This window comes from Ochotona princeps, chromosome 4 (genome assembly GCF_030435755.1).
Source record: "Ochotona princeps isolate mOchPri1 chromosome 4, mOchPri1.hap1, whole genome shotgun sequence".
Taxonomy (NCBI): Eukaryota; Metazoa; Chordata; class Mammalia; order Lagomorpha; family Ochotonidae; genus Ochotona; species Ochotona princeps.
This window is the reverse complement of record NC_080835.1, coordinates 50,818,822-50,843,655: the sequence shown is the minus strand read 5'-3', so window position 1 is coordinate 50,843,655 and position 24,834 is coordinate 50,818,822. Positions and strand designations below refer to the sequence as shown.

General features: G+C 42.6%; 2 protein-coding genes across 2 annotated transcripts; one reads left to right on the top strand and one right to left on the bottom strand.

The window, feature by feature from the left end:
* Nucleotides 1–2,621: 2,621 nt before the first annotated feature.
* On the top strand, nt 2,622–3,614 carry LOC101536516 (olfactory receptor 51T1). The gene has a single exon (XM_004590065.4). The coding sequence runs from the start codon at nt 2,640–2,642 to the stop codon at nt 3,612–3,614; it is 975 nt and encodes a 324-aa protein (XP_004590122.2). The 5' UTR covers nt 2,622–2,639.
* Nucleotides 3,615–21,743: 18,129 nt separating this feature from the next.
* On the bottom strand, nt 21,744–22,751 carry LOC101528417 (olfactory receptor 51G2). The gene has a single exon (XM_004589956.2). It carries the CDS (start codon nt 22,749–22,751, stop codon nt 21,744–21,746), a length of 1,008 nt encoding a protein of 335 aa, XP_004590013.2.
* Nucleotides 22,752–24,834: the final 2,083 nt, after the last annotated feature.

The window sequence follows — 24,834 nt, the reverse complement described above, 5'->3', positions numbered from 1 at the left end:
AGTGGACCACTATTGTTTTCCTTCCTACGTCCTCCCATTTTTCAGGGCTTTTGGTTTTATATTTTTGGTCCTATATAGGACACCAGTCAAAGAACAAAAATAATTGCTATCTACTCTATGAACGTCTTTTCTCTTATGCTCTTTCATTCCTACACTTCTCTCTGTTTACATCAGCATATACGGACGCACAGCACAAGGCCACAGGCAGACATTCACTGGACTTCATAGGCACTTGTCTTTAGAGCGCTACCAACAACTGAGTTTTTCTTTTCCTGATTGATTTTTTTATGTTGTTTCCTCCTCTGAATTGCACAGCTCATGGAGATAAAAAGAATATAGACAATTTGCATTTTAAAGAAGAAAATCACAATGCCCAACTATACAAGCCATGTCATAAGCCTGTTCTCTGTGATGGTGTGTATTTTATAATAAATAATGGACTTTGGAGTAAATATTATGATTTTAATTTTGAATCTGTGTGCAACTATTTATATTGGATCCATTCTATATTACATTCCTGAAAAAGTTTCAATCTGTGAAAGTATGAATCTCTGTGTTTCAGAGATTCATAGACACAATTTTATGGAAAAACATGTTCTGTTAGTATGTACATTAATCAGACTAAGAAAAAACTGATTAGGCAGTCTAGTAGCCTTCTACTTTTGTGTAGCTCTTTGACCTCCCCTTGTTACCACATGACAGCAGACCCCCATTAATGTGTTACTTTGGTTTTTCACTTCATTCAATTCCGCTACATCCATAGAATTTTGCATACTGAGATTGTTCTTTTCTCATTAATCTTGCTGGTCCTTTGGACAGTGATCAGTATTAACATTATCACTAAGAGTACGTCTAATGCTGGAGATGTATAATTTGCTACTACCTATTATAGCAGAAAGCAATAGTGCGTTTTTCCTATATTGGGGTAATAAGTGATTATTTTTATCACCGTTCTCAGCAGACTGGAGGACAGAGGGAAAATAATTAGTGTTTCCATATATTAATCCTTCCATAAGGAATGGCAAGTGCTGATGTCAGAATATCTTTTTGTATTTCCTCTGTCAATGTGTCAGCAAGTCTGGTCTACTAAGAGGCGAGGATGCTTAGGGCTGACCAGGTCCACATGGCAAAGCCTGTTAGTTAGCTTCTTGTTAATAAAATTTAAAAATCAGCCAGCATGAGTTTTGACCAGCATTCAGCAGACACGTCCTAGCTGCTCCTGCAGTCACCATCTTAAGCACAGGTCCCGTGCTTCTGCCTTCTGGCTTCTCACCGACTCCGTTTATGTGTTCTATGCAGCTGTCATACTTAGGGTCAGACATCCAAGCATTAAGTAGCACAGGCCCGTTAAACTACTTACCATTCCACTTCAGACTGCTTGTCCCTGAGTTTCTTTTTATTAATCCCTGGTTCCGTCCAACTCAAGATTTTGTCATGATTTTTCATGACTTACCCGTTGTTGCACATTTCCCATAGATTTTTCTGATCTGTTACTAGTCTGAAACTCACACTTACGTGGATACAGCCAGGAATTCAACCAGGCCTAAGAGAGAACGTCACTAACTTATTTGAAATTAATCTCTACATCGGCACAATTGGTCAACTCAAGAAGATGACAGGAAAAAAAAAGGAAAGAGAAATGCAAAATTTGTTCTTGGATTCTCCCAATAATGTAAAATGGTGTACATATTCACAGCCCCACTAAAACAGGGACAATGAAGCAAGGCATAACTCCCTGAATTCTAATTATGATTATAATGAAATATCAGAACTGAGACAAGTTAGCTACAAACCCTGGTTAGTGTGCTTGAAGTACATTCCAAAATAATGATCACAAATATCAGTAGGACTCAGTACAGCAGTCTACTCACAGCAAATGGGTTGAATGTCACATGGCACTTATTCATGGGAAGAAGCAAATAATGCAAATTATAAGGCAGGAATAATAACAGTACCCAGTTATCTTGGCAGACCTGGAAAATGATACAGAAAATAAAAAATACAAGTCAAGATGAGGCAAAGTTCCATAGATACTTGGATGGGAGAAGCGTTTAGTGTAGAAACTATTCCAATAAAGGAAATGTAATAGAGAAACTTACACACTGGAAGGAGAAGTCTAAATGAGAGACTATGAGGCGCATGTGATCCTTAAGTCAACCCTTAGCACAAACCCCTAGCCCAGCTGCCAACAAGACTATCCTGGGAATAAGCCATCAAGGGTGCCCTCAGTGGTGCCCAGGGTGGTAGTACAAACTTCTTCCTTATTCTGAAACGATTTGTAAGGCTTGGAATCCTTACAAATCCCATCAAGTTGTAAGGTAAAGATTGCTCTTTTATTTGCATATGTGTGACTTAAATCTACAAGTCAGGGTCTTCTGGGCAATAGGTTGGGGGCGAGCCTAGGAAGACTGCTAGTCATAATCAGGAAAGGATAGAGTAGAAACATGTGCAATGATGTAACTATCTTACAAGGCACTGCAGAATTATGCAATAGCTACAGTGATTAGTTTGGGAGTTCTGCAGTAAACATGTACAGTTTACAAAGGATTTATGAGAGCAGTAGGACTCTTTTTAAAAAGGGTCAACTCATAGATACCATCATTACTGTCTTCCTTTTCAGGGTGTGTCCTCAACTCAACATGTTCATGTTCAATAATACCACATCATCACCCTCAAACTTCCTCCTCACTGCCTTCCCCGGGCTGGAACTTAATCACGTCTGGATCTCCATTCCTGTCTGCTGTCTGTACACCATTGCCCTCTTGGGAAACAGCATGATCTTGCTTGTCATCATCAACGAGCGGAGACTGCACAAGCCCATGTACTATTTCCTTTCCATGCTGTCAGCTGTTGATCTATGTCTGACCATCACAACCCTTCCCACTGTGCTTGGGATTCTCTGGTTCCATGCCAGGGAGATCAGCTTTAAAGCTTGCCTCATTCAAATGTTCTTCTTGCATATCTTCTCCTTCCTGGAGTCCTCCGTGTTGGTAGCCATGGCCTTCGACCGTTTCATGGCTATCTGCAACCCATTGAAGTATGCTACTGTCCTCACAGACATGATGAGTCTGGTCATCGGACTGGTCATCTGCATACGAGAAATCATTTTTGCAGTTCCCTGTGTTCTAGCCTTGAAGAATATGTCTTTCCATGGAGGACAAGAGCTTTCCCACCCATTTTGCTATCACCCAGATATGATCAAATACACACTTTCCAACAACTGGATCAGCAGTTTCTGGGGCATGTTTATTCTGCTCTATCTGAATGGCACGGATTTACTGTTCATTATTTTCTCCTATGTCCTTATCCTCCGCACTGTTCTGAATATTGTGGCCCCCAAAAAGCAGCAAAAAGCTCTCAGCACCTGTGTCTGTCACATCTGTGCTGTTACTGTTTTCTATGTGCCAATGATCAGCCTCTCTCTGGCACACCGCCTTTACAGTTCCACCCCAAAGGTGATCTGCAGTGTTCTGGCTAACATCTATCTGCTCTTACCACCTGTTCTGAACCCTATCATTTATAGTTTGAAGACAGAGACGATCCGCCAGGCAATGTTACAGCGGCTCTGGTCCAGGGGTTCACAGGTTCTCAGTGGGAGAGGTCATAGAAGGTGAGACTAAATCAAGAAAACTGAGGGCATATGAAATAGACTCCCATAAAAGTGGCTTTGGGAAAGCATCATTCACAGGTATTTTGGTTACTGGGTTATGGAGGCAATTTCAACTGAATTACAGGAGTGAGAAAAAGGGAATTTCTCCCCTTCCTCTTGATTTTGTCAAAACTTTAAAGACACAGTTAATTCAAAACAAACTTAATTGTGTATATGTCCCTCAAACATTTAAAGCAATGGCATGAATTCCTGTCTATGTGTGCATGTTAAGAGTGCAATAAAAGTACATACGTTCAGTGGGACAATTTAGCAGCAGTAACGCAGTAAATCTTAGACCCCAAATATAAATGATATTCACCAAGGCTTTTCTAAGTAAAACTCTGGAGATTTTTGCATGTCGGCGGCAGTTGCTAGAGGTGCTGTTAGACAGTGCTGCCTCCTTACAGATGCACTCCTTGTACCTCTTTTTTTTTTTTCCCAAACCACACTCCGTTTTTTTTCCCCCTTGGGGAAAAAAGGGACACTTAACAATTAGCATTTAAAGAACACTTTTAACAATTCTAAGGGTACTTTGATTACAACATATAAAAAGATGCATCACCTTTGATCATTTTCTCATGCTAAGGTATTTTAAATATTTATTTAGTTGAAAGTCTGAGTTACAGAGAGATAGGAGAGCCACAGAGTTTTCATCTGCTGGTTCATTCCCCACATGGCCAGGGTGAAGCTAGATCTCCCACATGGTAAGAAGGAGCCCAAGCACTTGGCCCACGCACCTGTGTATTCCTAGGTCATCACCAGGGAAATAGAGCAGAATGGAGCAGCCGGGACTTAGAGCAGCGTTATATGGGATGCTGGTGTCACAGGCAGAAGCGTTATCCTCCACACCGAAAGGCTAGCTACACCTGCATTCTAATGTGGCTCTAGTCCTGAGTCCGCAGCTCCCCTCAGACCTGCATGGTCTCAAATTGCTCCCTTTTTCTAACTGCAGTTTTCAAAATTCACTAAATGCTATTTGGGCTGTTAATTTTCAACCTGGTGTTAGCTGCTACCATCTTCTAATGTATTTGTCCCTTTAAAGTCACACACTAACTGATGCTGTTTAGTCAGTAGCTTCGATGCTGTTTAGAAATGTTTAGATTACCTTTATTAAGAGTATTTATTTTGTGAAAAGCAAAGGGTTTTGTGAAGGCATGATGGTTTACAGGTGAAAAAGAATTCTCAGAACTTTTGCCCCACATAGAATTATGAAAATTCATTTCCACCCAGGATGCTTCATCCCAGAGCTGAGTGCACAAAACAAATATTATGAATCGAGCTGCCTTTCTCCTCCCATATGACAGCTTTATATTCCTAGGATGAGGGAAATGGCAGTCCCCAAGTCTGGTTGATCTGTTTTAGTTTTCTTTGTTCAGCTGATCTACCTATCTTTTTAGTATTATTTTAAACATCACACAAAAATGCGTTACACATGTAAGATTTGGGACTGGAAATGGACCCAGTAGGGTAACTGTGGGCATCTCCATGATGGGCTGCAACTCCCACTGGTGAACATGAGAACCAGGGCTAGGAGCGGGCCTGGCTAGGCAGGTGGTGCCTGCTGGCATGAGAGTGTAGGCTGGATAGTGGGGTTGGTTGGGTTGAGCTAGGTTTCAACACCATTGACATATATAAGATTTCAATGGAATGTGGGACAGACTGGGTCATTCTGCTGCACATACTGGTAAGCACAAGACCCAGGCCTGAAGGTGGACCTAGTGGTTCAGAAGTTCAGAAGTTCAGAACTCTAACTAAGGAGAGAATCAGAGGATCTGTGGTCTGATTACGAAGTGCATATGTCTTAACTAGATCTCCTCAGTGGCTTGGATGGAGCTGTGGCCAGCATACTCAGATGCACACGGAGAATATAACAATATATTGGGGCTTGCAGAGAACACGTGGTGTCATAGCAGAGGAAGGAAGAGGGAACGACTTAGTTAGCTATCCCACCCAAGTAATGACAGCAAATATTTGGGCAAATAGAGACTCTAAGCTGGACCATGTCAGTCAAAGGACCTTGGAAGGATTTTTCATCCTTGGGGTGGTGAAATCTACAACATTTCAGAATTATCAAAACCACTTGAGCAGAACCCTCAGAGCATACTCCACATTGGGGACTCTGGGATGACATCAGGTGACTGTTCCCCATCCCTGGGTACTGAGGCAGCTGGGACACTTGGTGCGACTTTTGTTCCCATCTTCCCTCTCCCCCAGACACGGGAAGAAGAAAAGGAAAATTTAGAAATCATAGTTTTGCCCACTTTTCCCTAGTTCTTGAAGCTTTCCACCCTGATCAACTATGTAAACATCATCAAAATAAAATGTGTATTAAAAAGTGTGTGACAGAAGCTAGTGTTTTAAGTGGAGAAAAATTGTGCTATGACCATTCTGGAAAGCGGTACAATTGATAACAAAATTCAATTGTTCAGACTCCCGGTAAAATACCACAGCTGAAAATTCTCAACCTGTGAACTATTTGGGGTGCTTATAATTGCATCATACTACAATTTCATTTCATATTTCAAATTTCTGTTGTTACATTGTTGCCAAATGAATGTTCCTTAGGTTTTATTTTTTCCTTAGGTTTTTATCTCTTTACAAAGAAACATGCACACATACCCAAACAACTATTAGATCAATATTTACCGAGTACTATAATACATTTAGTCTCCAGATATCTTCCAGAATAAGCTGAGGACTGAAGCTCTCTCTTTGGATGGTTGGCTGTTAGAATAAAATCATATTACTAAGTGTTATCCTTAAGAGACTGAATTTCAATGAGATTGGGGTGGGATGGTGTGGGAGTGGTAGTGTTTGGTAATGTTTGAGTGTCTGAGTTATAGTCCCACCTTCACTTTCGATCCAGCCTCCTGCTTATGTACACCCTGGGAAGGCAACAGATGACAGTTCAAGTATGTAGGTTCAAGTGTGCCACCTCCATGGAAGGCCAGGAAAGAGCTCCTAATCTTGGCCATTGTGTGCATTTGGGGGCTTAGCCAGCAGATGAGAGCTATCTCTCTGTCTATGTCAAAAGAAAAGTCTTGGAGTAATTGATGGGACATAGATAACTGTCACAGTATTCATGTCACAGTGTCACAGGGCATGTGATAAGGTCATCAGGCACTAATTGAGGACTTGAGAAAATGATATAAAATACTATGTAATGTTTTCCTATTCTGACATTTTTTTTGCCCTAATATTTATGTTCTTGGAGTGGAAGAGGGTTAACAACACAACTTATAAGGCACAGTGGCAATAACATGATATGAACCTAGACAGAAGAGATTATTGTTGCTAGGAAGCATCACAGCATGGTGGATAGTGACCCTGAAGTTTACCCGTGCTGGGTGGGCATCCCAGATCACATCCTAGAATAACCTTTATCCGTGATGGATGGGCATCCCAGACCACATCCTAGAACAACCTTTACCCATGATGGGTGGGCATCCCAGACCACATCCTAGAACAACTTTTACCCATGATGGGTGGGCATCCCAGACCACATCCTAGAACAACCTTTACCCATGATGGGTGGGCATCCCAGACCACATCCTAGGACAACCTTTACCCATGATGGGTGGGCATCCCAGACCACATCCTAGGACAACCTTTACCCATGATGGGTGGGCATCCCAGACCACATCCTAGGACAACCTTTACCCATGATGGGTGGGCATCCCAGACCATCCTAGCACAACCTTTACCCATGATGGGTGGGCATCCCAGACCACATCCTAGGACAACCTTTACCCATGATGGGTGGGCATCCCAGACCACATCCTAGAACAACCATCCCTCTAGGTCCTCTTCATTTCTGACAACTGTCAATGTCATTTAATTGCCTCTTCAAAGTCTTTTCTAGTTTTCCTTTGTGGATGCACCATTCCATATCCAAGATTTCAGAAATGAAAAACATTTATTTTAACTTTTATATATCCGATGTTACTATTTATTGGTCAAAAACATAACATGGGGTCACACTGGTAGCATAGATGCTAATCCTCCATCTGCAAAAGTGGCATCTTATTGGAGGTCAGTTCATGTCCTGGCTGCTCCACTTCCCATTCAGCTCCCTGCTTATGGCCTGGAAAACCAGGGGAGGATAGCCCAAGTCCCTGGGCCCTTGCACCCTTGTGAAAGACCCAGAAGAAGCTCCTGTCTCCTAGCTTTGGATTGGTCTGGCTCTGGACCATGTAGACATTTTGGGAGTGAACAAGCAATGAAAGATGTATGTCTCTGTCTCTGTCTCTCCTTTCCTGTGTAAAAATCTGCCTTTCATATAAAACTAAATAAATCTTCATTCTAAAAAATATCTAATATGAGCCTGTAAATATATTTGTGGTCATTATAATTTTTGTGGTCATTATTTAATTCCACCTAATGTAAATGTTTACAAATGTTACTAAGAAATTCACTCTATTTGAACACAGGATATCCTCAAGGAATGTATCGTCTTTTTAAAATAAAAAAAAATAGAACTTCAAGGGGTTTTGATTAGTGGCTCTGAAAATGTGTGAAAATGTGACATCTATTTTCTTTCTCATTTTTTTGACAGTGCTTAAAGCACTGTGCCATATATATGCTAATCTTTTACTACTACAAGCGTGCTTTTCATAACCTGGATTAACATGTATTCTGTCTACTCAACACCGAACATATTTCCAATAATGTACTTCATCCACATAGTGCTTGTAAAGAAAATGTTAATTTGTGCTTTTGGTATTTTAAGCAGTGCAATATATTTGGAGATTATTTCTACTAAGAATGCCATGCAGAATAAACACAATAAAACATGTAGCTACAATTAGAACAGAGAAAATTATTTTAAAAATAAAAAATTCACAGTTCTAATGAATTGTACGATGTATAATCTAATATTTTGATTGTATGTTACAAAATGGATATGGATGGATTTTTTTGTACTTTTTAATGTGCAAGGGAGACAGATAGATAGACATACAAATCTTCTTCTATATGATGGTTTACTCCCCAAATAGGCCAAGTCAACACCAGGAGTTCCCAAAACCCAATCTAGTTTTCCAATGTGGGTAGCAGGAAAGAAAAAAAAAAGAATCTTCCACTTACTGTTCTACTCACTGTTTGCCACAACTGCTTGAACTGGTCCAGGCCAAAGCCAGGTGAACCAAGTTTCTTGCAGGTCTCCCATGTGTGTTCAGAACCCCAAGCACTTGGGCCATCTTCTACTGCTGTCTTCGATGTACCACAAGAAAGCTAGATTGGAAGTACAGTATCTGGGTCTTAAACCAGTACCATATGGGATGCTGTCACTGTAGGTGGAGGGTTAATCGTAACAACATGCTATCTCTATTTTGTCAACTCTGGTACTGTTGAAGATACAGTTGTATCTCAGAGGGTTTGAAAGCACTGAGAATTCCTTATCTGTGAATCCAGGAGTGAAGAACTCTTGAAAAAAGCAGGCATTTATGGAGATTCCTTGGCACTGAACACTAAGACTCTCATTACAGTAGAAGATGGAAAGAGTGGGCCCAGGACACAGATAGCCAGCATGTAAGGAAAATGTACCTGGGTTTATGAGTGAGGGTTTGGTCCTGATCACAAAGAGAATGATGCAATTGACCAGGATGGTCACCAGTTGCCCAAAGGTATGGAGATTCACACATGGACATGATCAGGTCCTGGGATTCCAATCAGGAAGACTGTGATCTTGATTTCGGAAGAGTTGGGAATGCTTGTAATGAGTCTTTTGGAAAGCACTCCTTCACAGATGTGAAGTGAACTGTTCCGAGTGGGTCTGTTGTGCTCCACATCAACCTTTCAGCATGATTTTGTTGTTGTTGTTGACTATCCTGAGTTACTGTGATTTTATCTTTGTTTCATTTGTAACATTTTCTTCCTTTTATTTACACTTTTCTATGTATTTTTGTATTAAGGTATTTTATTGTAAAAGTCATTAGGTTTTAGAATTATTGTTTTGATTCAACTCCCAACTCTCATGATTGGAAAGTTTAACATTTAAATTCATTATGTTTATCTCACCATCAAAACTATTCCTGTTGGTTTATATATTATTTCCTGGTTACTTACTTTAATGTTCTATTGTTCTAGTTCTTTCATATAAACAGTTCATTGATACAATTGTATGAATAGGATACTTCTGTCCCTCCCCTCCCTCTCTTCATTTCTCCCTCCCTCCTTTCCTTTCATTCTTTATTCTTCCTTCCCTCCTTCTGTCCTTCCTTCCTTCATTTCATTTTTAGTTTTTGTAATAGCATATTTTTAATTTACTTTATAGCCACAGATTTTTCTCCACTGAATAAAGTTTATTGAGTAAAAAGTGAAAAGGTCACTGTTTAGCAGGAACATAAAAAATGGTTATAAACAACAATAAAAAATATGTATTTATTTGAAAGGTGCATAAAGAGAGAGAGAGAGAGAGAAAGAGAGAGAGTTCTATTCTATTCAATGAATAACCCCCACATGGTCACAACAGACTGGGCTGAGCTTGGCTGAAGCCAGGAACCTAAAATTCAATCCAGGTATTTCACATGAATGGCAGGGGCCCAAGTACTTGAACAATCACTACTGCTTCCCAGCTTGTGCATAAACAGATAGCTGGAGTTGAGAGCAGAGCTGGGACAGAGACCAAATCACTCCGATATGGAGCATAGGCACAACAAATGGCATGGTATCTGCTGTGTCATAAATTCCCAGCCTAGAGACTGCATTCCTACCCTCCATATACTTTCCATGTTACACAGTTTTCGAGTTAGATATATTCAAAATGTAATTAATTTTTCCTTTTGTATCTATTTTAATCACATCATCTCTAACCAGCATCTTCTTCATACATTTTCTTCAAAACCGAAACCAGAGAATAATCTTAATGTACCCATTTCCATTATTAAGTTCATAAGCCAATAAATAGTTGTCATAAAATTGTCCTAAATATTTCATGACAGTACTCTTTTCTTGGTCATTCTGCTGTAGTGCTTCTCTTCATCACTTCTTTTCTGAATTAATACTTGGGTTTCCTACTTGCTTTTCCTTCATCAACTCTTTGTTTCTATTTCCCTAATCTATTCTCTATACCATATCCAGACTTACGCGTTTTTATGCTGTGACAGCCAGAAAAATGCTTCTTAGTGGCCGGTGCAGTGACATAGCAGGTTAGTCTTCCACGTTGCAGCACTGGCATCAAATCTGGGCACTGTTCTGTGTCCAGGTGATCCACTTCTGATCCAGGTTCATGCTTATGTTGTGGAAAAGCAACAAAGGATGGTTCAAATCCTAGGGCCCCCATATCCCCCTGGGATACCAGAAAGAAGCTCCTGGCTCCCGACTCCTGGCTTCAGATAGGCTCAGTACCAGCCCTTAGCCACCTGGGAAATGAACCAGCAAATGAAAGGTCTCTCTGTGTGTCTCTGTTTCTCTCTGGAAGTCCACCTTTCAATAGAAAATAAATAAAATTTATAATAAATTAATTTTTTTCATGAGGTTTACATAGTTAAGAAGAATGCATGCCCATGTGGACCACTGATTAGGATGGGGAGGGTCAAGGAATGGATGAGACAATGGCTTCCAATCTTCTTTTCTCTTTTCTGTATCTGGGGAAAATTGGGAAAGAAGGGAAAAGGGCCACTCCCAGCAGCCTAACTGCGTCAGTACCTAAGAATGGGAGACAGCCGCCTAATGTCATCCCAGGGTCCCCAGTGTGAAACATCTTCTGAGGGTACTGATTAAGTAGTTTTGATAGTTATCTCATTACCCCAAGGTTGAGAAAATTCTTCCAAGATCCATTGGCTGACATAGTTCACCTTAGAGCATAGTTCACCTTAGAGCATAGTTCACCTTAGAGCCTCCACTCGCACAGATACTGTCAAAGCTTGGCCAGGAGAGCCATCCAACTTGTTATGCCATCCTTGGTACTATACATCCTCTGCAGGCCTCAATGAACTGGCTGTTTCATCCCCCATGTACACCTAGGCATGCTGTCCATTGAACAGGCCTCAACAACTACGGAGACACAGTTCTGACACATGCTCTCCATGGTCAGAGCACATTACTGTGACTTTTGCCATGGTTTCAGTTCTGAGTCCAGTGATCCATTTGGGAGGTCTCCAAAGAAACCTTACCAGAGGTGATCCCAGCTTGACTCCTTTGTGTGCCAATCAGTGTGGGGTCTGACTCAATTTGTCACCCACATCAGACTACACACATACACACTGGTGGTTACAGTCACCTGCTCAGTTCTGTCTTCAGCACTGCCATGAAAGGATGCTGCAGCCCAGCCCAGCCCTTCCCACTGGACACTCGGTTTTCATGCACCCAAGTGGGAACTACAGCCTAGTTGGAGTGACCCCAGCCCTGGTTCCTGTGAATGTTGCAGCAGACTGGTCCAGGCTTCCTGCATCCCATTCATCTCTTGTACACATCAACGGGTGTTGGAACCTAGCTCAGCTTGACCAATTCCACTATCTAGCTCACATTCATGTTGGTTGGTGCCATTGCCTGTCTAGTCAGGTCCAATCCTGGTTCTCATGTTCATTGGTGGGAGTTGCAATAATTAGAAGGATGCCCACAATTTCCCTACTAGGTCCTTTCCCAGGCCCATGTCTTGCAGGTTCCAGCTGGCTCTGTGGTCTAACCTGACAGGATTTGCCCCCTGTCCCAGCACCTGCTAGTTGATGCTGTGGTAAAGTCTGACCAGCTTATACGTATTCTGGCTCATGTTTATATCAGTGGATATAGTCACCTGGCCCAACCTGGCTCACTCCCTAACATTGCTTACATGCAGGCTAGTGGGTGTTATAGCTCTCTTAAGTCTGGTTTGAACCCAGTTCCAGTGCTCAACCTCAACAGCAGGAGCTATGGGCCCATAGGAGAATCCTTGCAGCCCCCCCACCAGGCTTGCTGCAACCTCCTCCCAGAGGAGGTGTGCTGGTGGGTGCTGCCTTGCAGACTGGCATGTGTTGACTTACCTTGACATTCAGTGAGTATTGCAGCCTGGCTTGACTTATCTTCCTCCAGTACCAGCTCATGCTGGTAGTTGCTATAGCCTAGCCCAGCCTGGACTGCCCCCAGTCCTGATCCTAATGTGAACTGGCTGGTTTTGTAGCCCAACCTGGCCTGTACCGCACCCTGTCCTGGTTCTCACATCTGCCAGTGGATATTTTGAACTGACCCAGGGTGGCCTGCCCCCAGACCTGACCTACCCATATGCCAGAGGGTACCATATCCTGGCTTGGTCTGGGCTGCACCCAGCCTTGGTTCTTGTGCTCACCTGCAGAGACTACTTCCTGATACATTTCCCTAAGCTACTCTATTAGGTTGCCTCCCAGTGGCAAAACTCACATACACCAGTGGGTTCTTGGCCAAGCCTGACTTGGCCCACCTCCTGTTCTGATAAGAACAGTAGACCTGCCTGACTGGTCCATGTCCATTGTGACTCTTACTGCTGGGTGTTACTACCCAACCACTCTTGGTCCACCACCAGACCCAGCTTTTGTGTTGTTAATTGGGTGCTGAGACCTAGCTGAGCCTGTCCTACCTGTACCCTGGATCTTGTGTGCCCAAACTGGCACACCACAGACCCTGTCCACATCCATGCTGAGGGATGCTATAGTCGTCTCCATCCCAGTCTGTAGCTCCCCATTCTGGGGCTCACACTCTCCAGTGGGAAACTTAACCCAACCAGGGTGTCCTCTTAGCTCAGAGACCAGACCTACTCCCAGTCACAGATCTTGCTCATGCCAATGGTTGCTTGACCCCATTGGGCATAACCCATCATCTGGTTTGGCTTTTTCCATCAAATGCTGCAGCCTGACCTGGCCCAGTCTGCCACAACTCCTAATTTTCACTGGTGGGTCCTGAAGCCTAGCCCTGCACAGCCTACCCCAAATCCCTGGCTTCATGCAAACTTAGAGGTGTGATAGCTTAGCCCAACCTGGCTCCTGCACATGCCAGTGTGCTACGGTTTTGCCTAGCTCTGTCTGGTCCACCCCCTACGGAGCCAACCCATATACCTGTCCACAAGCTAAGCAACCCTGTCTGGCCTAACCAACGCCCAACCTGCCGGAGTCCAGCTCCAGCCGAGAGTTCGGAGCTCGGGAAGGGTGCGTGGAGTCGGCGATAAAGAAAGACACAGACACTGACACTTGGTGCGTTCTCACCACAGCTCAAGAAAAAGCTGTCCTTTTTATTTACTCAAAACCTCACAAGCTTCTGCACAAGCAACTAATTGTTCTATTTTTTTACTTCATGACTAAGGGGGCATGTACAGACATTCGGTCATTCTGTCTGCACTTCAGGGCTAAGCAGGTGTCCCCAGAGATAATTCTTTAAAACACTGTATTCATATTCTTCAAAGCAAGCCATTATTCATTCTTCAACAGTAGCCATGGAGCGGCAGCCAGGACTCCAAGGCCAAGGCACATGCGATTACCTGCTAATCAGTAGTACATTCCTACCACATTTCTATTTCTACATCTTGCCCATTATTCAATGAGAAAATAGTTTACAAGGGAAAAAATATAAATCTAAAAACAAAAATTACCAATATTAAATCTCTCTACAACTATAGACCCTATAACCCCATAAACAATAAAACAATAATCAAAAGCCCTTTTCTTTAATAAAAGCATCCTTAATTCCTCTAGCTAAAAATGATAAAAGCGGCTAAAACAGCTACATTTTCTGTGCTCCAAAAAATTGCAAAAACAGGCTAGCCTATAAAATAACAATAACTATACTTATTGCCATAGCAATTTCAGCTCTCACTCCCATCACTTGCATTCCCGTGGGTCCACTGGGTGCTACCTGACTGGCCAGGCCCTGGAAAGGAGGCAGATCCGCCTCACCTGTGACCTTCTGTCTTCCTGCTGCCTTCTGGCCTTGAACCAGTCATTATTTTAGGGCAGGGCACTCGTGCAGTGCTCCCAACACCAACCCTGATTCACATGCTTACCAGTGGGAGCTCTGGCCCACTTGCAGAGTTCTTCAAGTTCTTCCATCAGGTCCACTCCCAAAACTAGCTCTTACACAAGACAGGGGGTATTAGGTCATTACCCAGAACAAACTGTGCACTGTCTTAGCCTTTGTATGTGCTGGTGGATGTTGTGGCTCACCCCATCCAACACCCACTTCTTGAGTGGGCCTGCAGGTACTACAGCCTGGACCAGCCTGGTCTGTTTCCAAGCCCAGTACCCATGAGTGTTGGTTAGGTTCCATGGTCATGCCTAGCTTAGCACACCACCACTCCCAGCCCTAGCAAATCAGCTGATATGGGAGTCCCACAGGGGTGAGTCCACAAATTCTCCACAAAATCTGCTTTCGCACCCAGTTTTCTTGCATGCTGGTTAGTGTTATGACCCAGCCTTACATGGTCCCTGACACTGGTGTATATTGTGGTCAAGCCCTGCCAGGTATGTCCTCAGCCATGGTTTTCATGTTTGCCAGTAGATGGTGCTTAATACCAACAAGCCCAGCTCTGATCTCCTACATGAGTGGGTGTATTGGTTGGCCCTGAAAATTTCTCCAGTTTCCCTCCTCTAAACTGTCTGGTCTCAGTTCCCTTATTTACCTGCAAGCACAGTAGCCTGGTTGGTGGAAGTCCTCCAAAAGTCACTCCTCATCTGTTAAATTCTCCCTCAACAGTCCTCCTTTCTGTACATCCCCAGAGCCTCTTCCCTGGGCAATCCACAGTCCCCATGGCTGTGAGCAAGCAGATACCCAAGCCCAGTCCTCTGGCAGTGTGCCTTGCCTTCTTGGCCCCTGCCTATCTGCCAGGGGCCCACACACACTTGGGTGCAGCTTCCTAGGCCCTGTCTGCCAGAGTGCCTGCATCTATACCCTACATATCTTAAAAAAATGGCAACTATGATGGCACACTGGCACAGTGGTATGCCTGCCAGCTCTTAGCTACTCTTCTCCCAGCAGTGTAACACTTGCCTAGGTATGATGCAATCTATGCAGTTGCCTACATCTGTGGTTAATAAGTATTGTTTTAATAGAAAATGTTATTATATTATTCCTTGGGAGAATATCGTATTGATTTCCTGCTACTTGGGACATGGTTTCTAATATTTAGTTGACTTCTATACTTCATTGGATTTTTAAAAAATGGCTTATTTAGCACACACACACAGAAAAAGAAAGAGAGAGAGAGACAGACAGACAGACAGACAGACCTGGGGCTGTGTTTGGTGATGTTAGGAGGTGGAATTTGGTTGAGATCTCCCATGTGGAAGACAGGAATACAACAGCTTGAATCATCATTGCTGTCTCCAGAATCTGTACCAGCAAGAAGCTGGCACCAGGAGCTGAAGACACACATCCACCTCTGGTACTCTGTCATGGCATGGGCATGTCCTGGCTGACATTTCAACTACTTCACCAAATGCTTGCATTCATCAGTGGATTTGCTGTCCACTGTGCAGTCTAGTTTCCTACTGCATTCTATATTCCCTCTGTTTTACCATCTGGGGCTTATTTCAAATGTATACATTTATAACATTTTCCATTCATCTGTCCATCCATCCATCCAATCTATAGTCTTCTTCTCTCTGAGTTTTTCTTTCTATGTTTTTAGACCCAGGAACGAGAGTAATCCTTGTAGAGGCAAAAATCTCCAATCTTTCTACACTAAATCACATTTTACTGCCATGATAATACATGTTTTTCTCAAACATTCATCATATCCTGTCGTTTCTACCTTCAAAATACAGTCATTTACGTTCACAATCACACAGTTCCAAAATTGGCACGATATTTACTTGGATTATTACAAAAACCTCTTGATTGGCATCCCTGTTGCTCCCTACTGCCTCCCTGCGGTCCCCTGCATAGTGATCCTGTTGAACACAACCCATATTAGAATCTGTTCTGCTCACAATCCTCCATGGAAATTCCATCTTGTCCTGAAGTCAAATTCCAGATCCATCACCCAGTGGCGTGATACAGTCAGCCCTAGCCCTCTGTCCTCTGTTCTCACTGTGGTTCCTTCATCTCTATACCAGACACAGCAATGGCCTTCAAACACCTTGAAGATACCAGACACATTTCAGGCTTTTCCTTCTCTCTGGAATCATCTTTCTAAGATATCCCTTGGTTGTTCCTCCATTCCTCAACATATCATCTTGTTAGGGGGTTTTCTCGGACCATCGCAAAGTTACAATTTTTCCTGACTACAGCTTATTTCCTTTTGTATTTTAGTTTTTCTCCACACTGCTTTCCACTCTATCATATTATTTTTTTACTTAGTTCTCAAACTTGCTACCTGATTAACCTTGTTAGATTCTAAAGCTCCTAAGGCCACTGATTTGTCAGTTATTTTCACTGCTCTATTTCTAAAGCCAAGAATATTGTCTCATATACAGTAGGTATTCTGTTGAGGAGTTACCAAATCTATAGTCATCGCAAGTTCTGATCCCCATGTTTTCCTGGTCGCACATCAAGATATCATTTTCCTCTCAGTATAATACTTGGGCAGGTTTTTTTTTCTAAAGATTTATTCATGTATTTAAAGTCAGAGTACAGAAGAAGAGGGAAAGGCAGATGGAGAGAGATGTCATTCATCTGCTGGTTCACTCCCCACATGGCTGCACATGGCCAGGAGCTGGCTAGACGGAAGCCAGGAAATTCAGCCAGGTTTCCCACACAGGTGAGAGGTTACTGGGTTATCTTACACTGTTTTTGGCAAACATTGGTGGGGAACTGGCTCAGCAGTAGAGCAGCCAGATCCTTTATGGATGACAGAATTTCACGTGGAGGCTTTACTTGCTATGCCACTGTGCTGGAGCCCAATTTGAGTCGTTCTTGACAAGATTTGCTTTTAATTTCATAACAAATTATGCTCTTTGTTAACTTTTGGCTTTTCCAAAGAGTATTTGTCTTGGCTAGAGAAAATTACACCTGGGTAACTTCAACCTTGTCCATCAAGACTCAATTTAATAAAATATTCCAGATACTCCGACTAAGATAACAGCTCTATGAACACGGGCTGTTGTCCAGCTACCAATTGATTTCCACGAATGTTGACAGAAGGCAATTGAAAAGTGTCACATCATGAACAAAACCATGAATGCCTACGAGAGGTCAGTTCCACTTTCTGATTCTGAAGACTGCTCTCCCATGCTTAAATGTTCCTCCCTGGGCTGCCAAGTGCTACCTCCTTTTAAACCACTGCATCATGAAAGTTGAATTCCATGATTTTCATAGGAAACTGACATTCCACATCCTCCCTTTCGCCACAATTGTATGCTCAGTGCACTGCAAAGTTGAACAATTAACGGCCTTAGATTCAGCTCCCACATCCTTCAGCCCGTGTGTGTGTGTGTGTGTGTGTGTGTGTGCATCTAGAGAGAGTGAGAGGGAGAGAGAGAAAGAGTGCATTATCATTTTCTAGTTCATTACCGAAATGCCTGAAACAGCTGGAGCTGAGCCTTGCTAAAGCTGGGAGCTGTTGACTCAACACGTTTGTGCCATGCTGCCCCTTTCCAAGGGATGCATTAGCAGGAAGCTGGAATTGGTACCAGAGTAGAGACTCCAACTGAAACACTCTCATATGGAATACAGAATACCTCATCTGTGCCAAATGCCAGTCCCTCTCTTTACCATCTTTAAGAAAAAACAACAACAACAACAAAAATTTATGTACTTATGTAGTTGAAAGAAAAAACAGTGAGCAAGAGACAGAATTATCTTTGATTTCTTAGATCACTCATGAAACAGCTGCAATAGTCAAGTTCTGGTCAGGCTGAAACCAGGAGCCAGGAGTTTCATCCTGGTCTTAAATGGGTGTCAGGGGCCCAGGTACCTGGGGCATCATCAATGGGCTTCCCAGATGCATTACCAAGAATCTGGATCAGGAGCAAAGTAACTGGGACTAGAACTGACACACCAACATAGCCTGCTAGCGTTACAAACTCTGACTTAACTCCTTGAACCACAATACTGCCCTCTCAACATAGTTCATGGAGTAACCTTTCTTTCCTCAAGTTAAATAATTGTTAAAAAAATGAAAGACAGCAAGAGAAAAAGAGATTTTTCATCTACTGGTTCACTTCCCGGATGACTACACAGACAGGCCCAGACTAGGTTAGCCAAAACAACACCATCTAGATATCCCACATGAGTGATGAGGGCCTATGCTGTTGGGTATTTTCTTCTGCCTTTTCAGGAGCACTAGCGGGAAGCTGTATTAGAGGCACAGTATTTAGGGCTTGAATTCGTACTCCATTATGGGAAAGCAGCTTCACAAGCTGAGATATAACTCATGTACCACAATGCAAGTCCCTCCTAGCCATCTTTAATCCATCAACTAATGTGGCTACTTTCTTGCTGTGTTCCAGCCACACTGGCCCTCTTGTAGTTCTTAGAGAGTTCATGTTTGTTACCACTTCAGGGCCTCTGTACTTGTCCCAACATTCTGAAAGGCTATTCTCTTAATTTTTTTCATATATAACTTCTATGACAAATAAGAATTTTCTTATCTTACCATTCCATCACTCTCAAGCCCTCACCCCACTTTGTTTTCTTCAGTAGTGTCTGAAATAGTTAACCATTCACTGTTCCATTGTCTTTCTCTACCACGGATGCATAATTCCTGAACACAGTGTTTCGTTACTCTTCTGTACGTTATACCTCTAAAATGCTTAAGCAATTGTGCTGGAGAACAGTAAACATTCAATGCCTATTTTTTCCCAGCTAATGTGTCCTTGTCCTTTAGGCCTCAGAAAGGCCTCTGGAAACCCTCCCACCCCTAGGGTTATGTCTGGGCTCCCTCATCACACATTCTCTATGGCATGCCTTACTCTGCTGTTTTGTGCTTATTTTAGAATCTGAAGAAAGACACTTTATTGTGAGTCCCTTTAAAATGCTAAAAGTTACCTTAGAAACTCTCATATGCATTATATTTTTAAATTATATAGACAACTCTATGAGATGGACATTTTTTAGAAAATTTTCAAATGGAGTTTTGTTTTCAGAGAAGCATGATTTGCCCTTGTCACTCGATTAGAAAGCAGAAATTTTAGAATTTTATTGGAAGTTAATAAGCTTTCCTGTATACCAAAATAACCCTTTAATTAACCCCCTGAAGACGGAATATATAAGCATAGATCACTGTAGAGGTTGGCTATGAAGTTGTATCTGTGCTTCAGAGTTCTCAGTGGTTTCATGGTTTCCTGAAGTTCTGTATGCACAAAGGCAGATGCACAAGACATACAGCATTCAGGACCCTCATGTGCATGTTGCTCTTCACTCCGTTTGAATGCATAGCTCATTTCAGCCCTTCATATAAAGCCATGAACATTCACAAATACACATCAGTATAGAAACCATTTTCTTACAACGCAGAAATACAGTGAGTGGGGTTAGGGATAAGAGCTAACTGACAGGTGCACTATATAGTCTTGGAAAAAATACAACCTTGAGTGAGGATGAGCCCCAAGTGAAGTTTGCATTAACAGATTTGGTTTTTAGCTTCTGTCTTCCATATTGCTACAGTACAGCTGTTCAGAAGCGGACCTCAGTCTTTACTCCAGGTGTCTGAAACTCTTCTTGATAGCATCTTCCTCAGGGCTGCTTTCTCCACAGATGGCTCCAAGTAAAGATTACAAACATTATATTGACATGTATTACTCAAAAAAAAAAAAAAAACCCTTTCCATTTGAAGTGATATGGAGGTACTTCCACATCTCTAATGCACATACAGGCAGACACAACAAAGTGTTTCATCTTATTTCACTGGCTTATGACCTTTCTGACAAGGCCATTTTTGATTTGATCTCTTCCTTCTTTCCACTCTTTTTAACTATCCAATGGCACATGAGGGAAGAGCATTAACAACCCCCACACTTTATATATTTCTCTGAATACACTACTCCCTCCTCTACCTCAACTACGTAAGCACTGTTCCTTCAGGCTTGAACACATTCACATATATATATATATATATATATATATATATATATATACATGTATATGAACACAACACATATATGGATATGTTATTGAGAGGCAGAGAAGGAGAACTAGACAGAGGGAACTCCTACCCATCCCCAACACCTGCACTAGCAAGATCTGAGGTGGGCCACAGCTAACAACCAAGACACAAGGTACCTGAGATGGTGCCACTCTCTCCCACAGTTTACATTAACAAGAAGCTGGAATCATAAGTGGAATTGGGACTCAAACCCAAACCCAAGTACTTCAATGTAGGATGCTCATGTTCTGACACAAGCTTAACTGCTGGGCCCAAAGTCCACCATGAGACTGGAACATAGCACTGCTTCCTCCTACAGTTTTTGACTGCTTCACTCCTGAGGGTCCCTTGAAGTTGGTTCTAGTGTTTCAATTTAGGGAAAGCCTTTCTGACATTTTTTTCTTCCAGCTAGAGGAATTTGCCCTCTTTCATTATTCTAAGTAAACTGTTCACTTTAAGAAGCACAGTTAACGTAGGTTATCTAGTGAGTTATAAAATCTACATTAAGGCTATTCTGAATAGGACTGAATGCTTCCCTGACTGATGGTGGGAGAAGCTGGAAAGTTGGAAACTGGAATAATCTGGAAGTTTGTTCACTCACTGGTGGGTAGTGGGACTGACTTAGATCAGGCTGACACCTTGGCTGAACCTATTAGATGCAACATTTGAAGGATACTTTTGTATGTAGTTCTGTGCTTCCTCTCAGAATAGTGATTGGGTAACTGGGCTATATATAAAGGTAGAAATAAATGAGAAAGGGAGAGAGAGATAAAGAGAGGGAGAGAGAATCACCTTTTACAATGAGTGTTGAAAATCTCACAGGACTATTTCACAACATTCAATTCATGAAGCAGTTACAAAATCCTGTCTAGTTACCAGCAAGGAAAGAAGAAATAGAACTCTATATCTTGATAAAGAGGGTAAGTTTTTTTAGAAGAGAATACAGGGTTAGCAGTTTCATGGCCAATTTTGGGAGTTACATTTTACCATTATATGATACTACATAGTGCTGTCCCCATCCTCACTGACACTCCTCTGCCTTCACTGTCAAAGCTCCGTGAGAGCTGAGACTTGTTGTTCAGCCCTATATGTATTTACTGAGTAAATTGTGTTTGCCTTACTGTGTGCATATTACATACTATTAAGACACAGGAGTAAGGACATGCTTAAGGTGATAATGCCTGAAATCAAGATGTGGTTAGCAACAAAGGCATGGGCCACTCGATCTCGTATTTGTTTGGTCTTCACACTGTAGACAATGGGGTTCATCACTGGAGGGAAAAGCAGATACACAAAGCCCATGATCACCTGGACCAGATGAGGTGCCTGCTTCCCAAAACGGTGAATGACAGACAATCCAATCATGGGAATATAGAAGAGGAGCACAGCACAGATGTGGGAAACACAGGTGTTAAGAGCTTTGACTCTCTCAGCCCTGGAGGCGATGGAAAGCACAGTGCGCAGGATCATGGCATAAGAACAGAGGATGAGCAGTGAGTCCACACCCACCGTGGAGACAATGACAAACATGCCATAGATGCTATTTGCCTTGATGTCTGCACAGGCCAATTTCATCACTTCTTGGTGGAGACAATAAGAGTGTGAAAGGACTGGGGAGCCACAATAGGGAAATCTTTTGAGCATAAAAGGCAAAGGGAAAATGAGTGCCACACTACGGCATAGGGAAGCCAGGCCAATCCTGCCAATAACTGTGTTGGTGAGAATGGAAGCATAGTGCAATGGACGGCAAATGGCCACAAAACGGTCAAAGGCCATGGACAGTAGCACAGACGACTCCAAGAAGGACAAGCAGTGAATGAAGAAGAGCTGGGCAAAACAGGCTTCATGACTAATATCTCGTGCCTCTACCCAAAAGATGCCCAGCACCGTAGGAAGGGTGCAGAGGGACAGACCCAGATCTGTGAAAGCCAGCATGGACAGGAAGAGATACATAGGTTCGTGGAGTGAGGGCTCTGTTTTGATGATAAAGAGAATGGTACAATTCCCCAGAATAGAGACCAGGTACAGGAGGCAAAGAGGGATGGAGATCCAGATATGCAGGTGCTCCAGGCCAGGAATGCCAGTCAGCAGGAAGGTAGAGGAGAGGCTGCTGCTGTTTTCCAAAAATTCCAGGGTCATTGCATGTGCAGAGAAGGGGAGAGCTGGATTCCCTTCAAAATCCTGGAATGAAGCACTAATGATTGTACCTGGCAGACATTTTTAAAAACAACAAACAAACAAACAAGCAACAAGATAAAAGACAATATTAGAATCAAACAGCCTTGGAACTTTATAGCTTCTTCTTTATGTTGTTTTACTCTGGCCCTCAGCTTCTTCTCAACATCTCTTTGAGGGAAATGCTTCTAACAGCAACCTCTCCACTGATTCCACTCTGCTGTGACCTCTGCCCCACCAAGGCCCTTTAAACTCTGGAAGTTTTATTAGGTGTGGACAGTACCATGATGCAGTTAGGAGAGAAGAGCATGAGAGGAAGGACAATGTGGGCTTCCTCATTGTGGCACTGAGGGTCAGCAGCAACCATGTCCGCCATTGATTGTTACTGCTCCCATTGGCCATCTGTGTTCTGCAGCAGCAACTTCCTTCTCTGGGTTCTAGCAACTACTCTTTCTGCTGCTTCGGGCTATTGGGTGGCAGCATCTTCACCATATTCTGACATTAAGTAAAGCAGTTACCGTCTCTGGTAGGCACCCACTGCGGCCATTCTGTCCTCAAAGTTCTTTCTCTCCTGCACCACAGCCGAGGTTGATCTTCTGGGCTTTCTCATCAGCTCCACAACGCAGCACTAAGTATCTGCCTACTCCATTGATTCATTAGGTATGAGATGAGGTCCAGAGGCTACAGACCTCACAACAAAAAGAGGAAAGGCTGAACCTTGTCATCATGGCAGATATGGAGAGATTGGAAACCAGATATTTAAATCCCAGATTTTTATACAACTGCCTGAGGACTCCACCCTTGGAGATACATTTAAGTGTCTTTAATTCGTACCAGGACTAGATCCCTCGATATTATTATTTCAGACCCTTGGGATAAGAAAAAAAGGGGACTGGAATGTGGTCTTGGGAGACATCTAGATAGGAAACCCTATGGGTAATAAGCCCTGGTAATCACTGCTGAAGGATACAGTAAAAATTCTGAACAGAAGCCTTAGCCTCCAGACAGCAAAGTAGGTGCTATTGACAATGCTTTGTGTGTGATACAGTGCAATTATATGTGCGCATGTAATGCAAGAGTCTGCATGCTATCTGTGTCTAACTGTACAAGGATACCTCAGAAGGACATGGAAAATGGAATTGTTACATTTATTTTGATGCAATAAAAATTTGAAATCTGTCATTTTTTGTATAGCATACATATGCATTGAATTTTTGAAGTACTTTCATATTTGGTACTAAAAAAGAATGTTCTAATCATCATCAAAGCAAAGAAGGCAGTCAGGCCAGGCTTTGGAAATGCTGTTGTGGTGTGTATGCTTGTTCTTAGCGCTTCCGGTGACCCGCATACGCCTGGTACACCTGATCCCTACCTATGCAAAGGCAGTCCATCTCTCTTTCTGTCGCTGATCCTCAGAACTCAGCCCTCCATTTTGAGGCATCAAATAACTAATAGGAGAAACTATTCTATTTAGACCTGTGGGGGTGAGGTGAAACTCTGGAAAGAACAGTTAAAACTGAGAATGGGTTTTATATGTTGACACAGGATTTAAAGGCTTAGTCATTCACTTTTCGACTCTGTGAAAACTAACTGAGAAGACATTTAAAGGAGTAGAAGGCTGCCCAAGACCATTCATGGGTAGAGACATCAACAATTTAAGAAGGAGTGAGGTGGTTCTGAACTGAAAGATCTAGGAACAAACTCCACTTGGGTGTTCTATATGCAAAACAGCAGTTGGCCAAAGGCCTAAACCCTCAGAGGCAGGGGCCTTACTAGGATAAGGGGCTCACAAAGCCTGTGTGCTCAGTGGGCACTCCTGTTCTCCTCCTCCCTCTGGCACACAATGATCTCCTGGCTGTCTAGGGGCTAGTCAGCAGTGGCAATGAGAATGTGGCCTTAAACTACTGCCACACGGGGAGAGAAATTTGATGCCCTAAGAAAATAAAAACTGCCGGAAAGAGCTCAGCAGGTTTATTGTTTCCGTGGAGAGGAAATCTCTGGCCCTTTGCTTTACAATTTTATCTTGTCTGCATCTTTCTTACATCAA

What these genes read in the sequence shown, in the direction of transcription:
- LOC101536516 (XM_004590065.4), top strand. Translation starts at nt 2,640, where the DNA reads ATGTTCATGTTCAATAATACCACATCATCACCCTCAAACTTCCTCCTC.
- LOC101528417 (XM_004589956.2), bottom strand. Translation starts at nt 22,751, where the DNA reads ATGACCCTGGAATTTTTGGAAAACAGCAGCAGCCTCTCCTCTACCTTC.